Source organism: Bison bison, unplaced genomic scaffold (genome assembly GCF_000754665.1).
Source record: "Bison bison bison isolate TAMUID 2011002044 unplaced genomic scaffold, Bison_UMD1.0 scf7180017864141, whole genome shotgun sequence".
NCBI lineage: Eukaryota > Metazoa > Chordata > Mammalia > Artiodactyla > Bovidae > Bison > Bison bison.
The window spans coordinates 5,180,806-5,188,491 of NW_011494713.1; the positions used below are offsets into that span (position 1 = coordinate 5,180,806).

Below are 7,686 nucleotides of genomic sequence, written 5' to 3' on the forward strand. Positions count from 1 at the left end.
AACTGCAAAAAAAAAAAAAAAAAAAGAAGCTGGAAAGAGTTGTTTTACTCTCTGAACTTCTGCTGCACTTTGGCTGTACCTCTGTGTGCTACTCACAGCTCTCTGATTTACATTACAGGCAACCATCTGCCCTGTTCCTTCCTCCGATGTTAAGTTCACTGAAGGCAATTCTCCCTTCAGCACCTAGGACAGCACCTGGCAAAGTGTCCCTTAAAAAAAAGGTGCTGTTTACTGAACTGTTATTTTAAACCTCAATTGTGAGGGCTTCAAGAGGGAGGCTGCTGCCATCCTGACTCTGGAATCGAATCCCACAGATTCTCAGATGAGTCAGGCAGTAGAGTTAGTCACTAGAAAAGTTGTTTTTGTGGAAAAACCATCTCTGATTTTTGTTAAATGCTTTCAAATGCTTTGCAGGGAGTCTATTATACCTTTTCAGCATTCTACCTGGAAGAGGCTTTCTTGGTGTTTCTGATGCATACCATAAAATGGAGTTTATATTTTTAACTTTTTTCTTTTTTGCTTATTTTAAGAAATGCTTATTATGTTCTTTTAGGTAGGCTTTCCTATGGCAAGTACATCTAAACCCCTGACACAAAAGGCCATTTTTCCTGCTGCACAGTTTGTCTTTATGGAAGGGAACAAAGTCCTTATGGTGAATCAGGGGTTAGACAAAGGCAGTGCCGACCCTCAAATGTGCGAAACACCTTCTTTCTGAAAGGGCACATTTTAAAGCCAAACTCACTAAAACCCAATTAATTATGAATAAAGAGTTAAGGGTAGGAGAGAGAAGTTGAGCACTGCCTAAAAGATAGTGCATGCTTACAGATGCAGTTTTATTATTGTTGAGTATATGCTAAGACATAAATTGGTTCAGTTCAGTTCAGTTCAGTCGCTCAGTCGTGTCTGGGTAAAACTAATGTAAAAAAGAAAAATGAGCTAGGTTAAGGGAAAACTTATTCCACTAAGCTCTCACTGCCTTGAATTCTAAGTTATCTTAATCATTTCAAAGTTTTACTAAATTAAGAAAAACAGCAAGGATATCTCAACATACTTTCCTACATTTTTGTAAATCTATTGTAATAGAAATGTAGTCTCCCCCAATTTTTAGAGTCCTATATACCCGAGTCTGAAATATGATGCATGGTTACAGAGTTAGAGCTAAAGTAATAAGGGGTTTAGTCTGTTATATCACATATCAAGACTCAGTTCAGTAAAATATATCAAATGCTCATGGCAACTGACCATGGGGCCCATTTGTTTTGAAGGAGGAGAAGATGGATGGTGACAAGTAACGAGTGGACAAGCAAAGGTGCACTTTTTTTTTTTTTTAAAGGAGATCTGACAATTAGAAGCTAGTTCCCAGGTGTGCAGTGGTAAAAATCCACCTGTCAATGCAGGAGACTCAGGTTCAATCCCTGGGTCAGGAAGATCCTCTAGAGGAGGAAATGGAAAGTCACTCCAGTATTCTTGCCTGGAGAATCCCATGGACAGAGGAGCCTGGAGGGCTACAGTCCACGTGGTTGCAAAGAGTTAGACATGAGTGAGTGACTGAGTGACCGACAATGAAATACTCAAGGCTTCATTGGTAGTTGACAACAAAGAGGTGACTGGGGAGGGTGTGGCTTAGCCCTATGCTAGTCCCCAAGTTTGTTCTCATATAGCAGCAACTTTTGCAAAGCAGCAGGACTGGCAACCACAAGGCAGACTTTTCTTTGACTGAGGAGAAACTGAACAGTCACAACAATCAGGCAGGAGGAAGGGCAGAGCGGAGCAAGACCTCTAGGATCTTTTACTTTCTGGCACCATCAGGCTTCCTTGCCCTCTGCTCATGAGCTTTCACACTATCACCAGGGCTGAGGGAAGGGGGTGGTTTTACATCTTTGCCACAGCATCAGAGTAGGGATGGGGCAGGTCTGGGTCCAGCTGGAGTCTCAAGGGCAGTGCCTGGCTTGGCCCTCAAACTCTGCTGCTTGTAGAGGTGCAGGAGGCACAGAGCCCCTCTGTGGCTGACTGGTGCAGGGAGGGCATCTCCTGAGCCTGAGGATGCAGGGTTCCCAGTATCCCAGGCACCTCCCTCCAGCAGCTTCCTTGTCCTGGCCAGGACCCAGCATGCAGAGTTGTCTTACCCGCATGCTGTGGCGCTTGAAGACATTGTGCCGGTGGAGAGGTGGGGTGTGCAGCGAGTTTACGGGAGATGGATACTCCATAGGGCTGGTGAGCGTGGGTGAGCTGGCACACAGACCCTCAGGGACCTATTCAGGAGAAGCAGAGGAGCACCAGGCACGGGGACAAGGCAACAAGGTGGACAGTTAGCTGCTACGAACACAAGCACAGAGAAACGATACAAGAGCTCCATGGGAGAAAAGGGACTTGCGCTCCAGGAGCTTATAAAGAACAAAGTGTGGGCATTTCACTGGTACTGTTTGGGAGACGTGGCGGAGCGACATACACAGCTCTTGGCTAGAAGTCAGCACAGACGTGATGGCTGTTCTTTCATCTAACAACCGTTCCCGTGATGCTGTGCATACCATGGGTCCACGTGTGGCACTGACCTACTGACTACATCTCCTCCTTCAGGACTCTTCAGGGAAAAGTCATCATTGTTGTTAGAAATGAACAGATACTGTTAACCCACAAGTATATGTGTGTATGGGCTTCCCTGATGGCTCAGTGGTAAAGAATTTCCCTACAATGCAGGAGACATGGGTTTGATCCCGGGGTTGGGAAGATCCCTTGGAGAAGGAAATGATAACTCACTCCAGTATTCTTGCCTGGGAAATCCCAAGGACAGAGGAGCCCAGCGGGCTACAGTCCATCAGGATGCAAAAAAGTTGGACATGACTGAGCAACTAAAACAAACAACATATGCATGTATATATATACGTTGTTGTGGTTTAGTTGCTAAGTCATGTCTGACTCTTTTGTAACTCCCATGGACTGTAGCCCACCAGGCTCCTCTATCCCTGGGATTTCCCAGGCAAGAATACTGGAGTGGGTTGCTATTTCCTCCTCCCGGTATCTTCCTGATCCAGGAATCAAACACACATCTCCTGAATTGCAGGCAGATTCTTTACCACTGAGCCCACATGGAAGTCTATATATATATACACATACACATTTTTAAAACCCACTATTTTGGGACTTCACAGGCAGTCCCATGGTTAAGACTTCACCTTCCAACACAGGGGGTTTGGGCTCAATCCCTGTCAGGGAGCTAAGATCCTACATGCCTCATGGCCCAAAAACCAAAACATAAAAAATAGAAGCAATATTGTAACAAATTTGACAAAAACTTTTAAAATGGTTCACATAAAAAAAAAATCTTAAAAAAAAAAAAAAACCCCACTATTTTAAACATCACAAAGGGGTATGTTGCTTTCTAGGGATATCGTTCCTGTCTTCTGCCTTGAGGTTTGTTTTCTTTTTCTTTTTTTCATATGAAGAGGGTTTGTCTGTTTGTTCCTGGTTAGGCTTGTTTTGCAGAAGGCAATGGCAACCCACTCCAGTGTTCTTGCCTGGAAAATCCCATGGATGGAGAGGCCTGGTGGGCTGCCGTCTATGGGGTCGCACAGAGTCGGACACAACTGAAGTGACTTAGCAGTAGCAGGCTTGTTTTGGCTCAGGAGCATTTCCTTGACCACACAACACCAAATGAAGGAGCACCAAATAAAAGACACTGTTTCCATTTTTTAAGGAGGGACTCTGAGCTAAGGGATAGAAAGGAAGAAAAGAGAGAGGGCCCCTGGCTCCTTCTGACTTAGACGCAACAGAGAGACACAGGACAGAGACATCCCGAGAGGGACCAACAGCTTGGGCAGGTCCTGTGGTTGGTAACCATGGAAGTGGGGGCGGGGAAGCACAGGGGGAACCCTGCTTTCTCTCCACCAGCTACCGAGGTTCTCAGCAGGGCCCCTGCAAGGAGCCCCAGTGAGCAACTCCATTCTCTGGGGAACATCACCGGTCCCCAGCTGCCTGGATTCCTTTTCAGAGGCTCTGCTCAGGGTTGCGGAGACCAGGAATACAGAATTAGCTGCAGGCAGGCGCACGCAGCAGCCAATACTGTGGACAGACAGATGTGGGTTGAAGTCGTCTTAACTGAGGACAACCTGGTAGAGGTTCAATTAGATTCTTTGATCTCTGGGCACTTTGAGTTCGAGTTCTTTTCTGGGTACTCAGGAAGAACTGTCTCCATTGCCTGAGCAGATAGGACTGCTGCTCTGCTAAGGCACGAGGATGGAAGTTCAGGAAGGACAGAGATGAGGCCTGCACTTCCCCAGCCCTCCAATTACGTGTTTACCTGGAATTGCAGCTTGGGTGCCAGAAGGTTGGTTTGTGGAGGGGGTCTGTACTTGGGTCGGCTGGGCTGCAGAGAGAATATGGAGATGAGTCAGTCCCTCATTCTGTCCTGTTGAGGGAGCACAGCTCACCAAGGGGAATACCAGGTAGGAGTCGGGTCAGGCTTGTTCAGGATGATGAAGACGAGGGACAGAGTAATCGTTAAAATCATTCATGTCCGCTAACTGTGCATCTATTACTGCTGAGTGATATGACGGTACTAAGAGGCCAGTTTTCTCTGCCCTTCTGGAGGTCACTGCTAACTGGAGGCATTACCAGTCTCTGTGTAGCCTCTCTGCATGTGCCAGGCATCCTGGAGTGTGAAGTCAACTATGGCTTAGGAAGCATTACTATGAACAAAGCTAGTGGAGGTGATGAAATTCCAGCTGAGTTATTTCAAATCCTAAAAGAGGATGCTGTTAAAGTGCTGCATTCAATATGCCAGCAAATTTGGAAAACTCAGCAGTGTCCATAGGACTGGAAAAGATCCCAAAGAATGGCTGTGTCAAAGAATGTTCAAACTATCGCACAATTGCACTCATTTCACAAGCTAGCAAGGTAATGCTCAAAATCCTTCAAGCTAGGCTTCAACAGTATGTGAACCTTGGATGTGCAGAGTTTGCCAAATCAGTAATCGGGAGCTGCAGACATCCAGAGGTGAGTCATGGAGGCCCAGGCGTCCACAGCAGCTTCCTGGAGGTGATGAAACCTGAGCTGGGCCTGACTGCGGGAAGGTGCAGGGCACAGCAGATCAGGGGGACCTCGAAAAGAGGCCCAGCACCCACAGGGCTTTGTTATGAACTGAATGTTTGTTCCTCCACCCCACCCCACACACCCCATTCATATGTTGAAGTCTTAACCCCCAGGGTGATGGTGTTTGGAGGTGGGGCCTTTGGGAGGTAATTAGGATCAGATGAGGTAACAAGGGTAGGACTCCTATGATTCTTATTAGTAGTAGCATTAATGAACTTCCCAGGTGGTGGTAAAGAACCCGCCTGCCTGTACAGCAGAATAAGAGATGTGGGTTCAATCCCTGGGTAGGGAAAATCCCCTAGAGGAGGCCATGGCAACCCACTCCGGTATTCTTGCCTGGAGAATCCTATGGACAGAGGATCCCTGCAGGCTACAGTCCATGGAGTGGCAAAGAATCAGACATGACTGAAGCGACTTAGCATGCAGTCATATTAATAACAATAACAGACACCAGAGCTCACTCTCCCCACCATGTGAGGACATGTGAGAAGGGCACATCTGCCATCCAGGAAGAGAGTCCTCACCAGACACCTTGATCTTGGATTTCCCAGCCTCCATGCTGTCTGTGTGTAAGCTGCCCAGCCTGTAGTATATCGTATGGCAGCCCAAGCTGACTTCTACAGACGTGGTCCCACCCATCTAACAGTGGGGCAGAAGGGCACTGGCTCCTGCACCCAGAGATGCCATGGACATCACAGGCTGGACTTCAGGGCTCCCCATCACGTACCTTCAGGGGAATCTAATTTGTCCCTAAAAACACCAAAAGAGAAAGTGCTACTGTCTCCCGAGGGAAATGTTTCCAGGGTGACTGCCTGCTCCAGCAGCCCCACAAGGTGCCTGCTCTCTGGCTGTCTCAGGTTCCATCTGCCGAGGTGACTGATGGGGGCTGCCTCCGGGCTGATGGATGGTTGGGTGGAAGGGCTGAGAAGACGCAGGGGCCCATCTGACCACCACTGTAAGGGGAGCTGCACAGTCAGATCTGGGAGGGGTTGGACAGGGTCCCCGCTCTGCTGTGATTCATGGGGCCACTGGGGCCAATGAGTTCGGGGCTTGGCTCACCTTGGGTGGGGGTTCCTGGAAGGCTGTGGGCTCTAAGATTTTGGGAGGTCGGTAGCGAGCATTCCTCTCCTGCTCTAAGGCGATGTCCTTCTCCATCTGGTAAATGTCACTGCCAGGAAGTCAGGTCAGATAAGGAGACAGAAACAAGGTCAGATACACTCCTGGGGGCTCCCCTCTGTGTTCCACTGCAGCCGGGATCCTACTCCCAAGTCTTCTCTGACGTCCTTTGCAGACGGCACTGGGGAGATCCCTAGGAGACAGGCCACAGCACCGTGGACCCTGCAGCTGCCCCAGCCTACGCATTCCTGTTGTGTGCTAATGGGAAAGGGTACACATATATTCCTGATATGTGCTCATAGGAAAGGGCCATGGATTTCCTCCCAGGTTAGTTGAATGCACGCTTCTTGCCTTTTTTTTCTTTTACCCAACAGTGGTTCCCAACCTGGGAATCACACACCTCCAAGGACTCGAATAAAGGCAGAGGGTCCATGAATCCACAAGTGTACCAAGCATTGTCTGCAGACAGGGATTATGTGTTGTTGAAATATATTTCTAGGCCCAAGATGGAACCGCTCCTGCCCAGGGGGCTCACATCAGCAGGTCAAAATGCAGATAACTTTTGCGTCCTTCTAAATGCTATGCTTTATCAGAATCAAAGTAGCATCCCAAAAGCCTACCCAAATACCAATCCAAATGCCAATTCAGCTTTATGTGCTTAGTTGCTCAGTAGTGTCTGACTCTTTGCAACCCCATGGACTGCAGCCTGCCACACTCCTCTGTCCATGCAGAGTCTCCAGGCAAGAATGCTGGAGTGGGTTGCCATGTCCTCCTCCAGGGGATCTTCCCAACCCAGGGACTAAACTCAGGTCTCCTGCATTACAGGCAGATTTTTTTATCATCTCAGACACTAGGGAAGCCCATTCAGCTTTATACTTGTTTCCTATTCCCTATCATTCTCTAATTATCTCTTCTTTGTTCCTTATTCTTTATCCTATAAAAGTGTCCTACCTTCCACTCCCATTTGCCATTGCTCTGGCCCTTGGAAATGGAGACGGCCACTTCACGCAGTGTTAAAGTTTGTCTGTATCACTTAAATTGCCTTGTTTAATCATTTTAAACAGTACTGTGCTGTGCTTAGTTGCTCAGTCATGTCCAACTCTTTGCGACCCCAAGGACTGTAGCCCCTAACTAGGCTCCTCTGTCCATGGGGATTCTCTAGGCAAGAATACTGGAGTGGGTTGCCATGCCCTCCTCCAAGGGATCTTCCCAATCCAGGGATGGAACCCAGGTCTCCTTCATTGCAGGTGGATTCTTTATCATCTGAGCCACTGTTTAGAGAAGCCCTAAATAGTACTACAAAACATATAATATTTGGTACCATATTTTCAGATTTATATGCATTCTATTGTGTGCAATACAAAAAGTCATGATACGGCTTGTTTATAGAGCCCTACCTATAAACAAATGCATTATCATTCTGAGAAATGCATATTTCCTGCCATATCAGTAAACAAGGATGTCACAGTCATCAGCAATTGC

The 7,686-nt window shown here is 47.5% G+C and overlaps 1 protein-coding gene across 3 annotated transcripts in view; it reads right to left on the reverse strand.

Moving 5' to 3' along the window:
• Window positions 1–7,686, reverse strand: part of PTK2B (protein tyrosine kinase 2 beta) — a 139,738-nt gene that overhangs the window by 11,029 nt on the left and 121,023 nt on the right. For 2 of the 3 annotated variants that reach the window (XM_010840143.1, XM_010840144.1), the window contains exons 22-24: window positions 6,148–6,256; window positions 4,298–4,363; window positions 2,127–2,252 (exon numbers count right to left, since the gene is read on the reverse strand). In XM_010840143.1, coding sequence (XP_010838445.1) covers window positions 2,127–2,252; window positions 4,298–4,363; window positions 6,148–6,256 — 301 coding nt within the window. The remainder of the gene's footprint in view (window positions 1–2,126; window positions 2,253–4,297; window positions 4,364–6,147; window positions 6,257–7,686) is intronic. The other variant, XM_010840145.1, reaches the window with a different exon arrangement.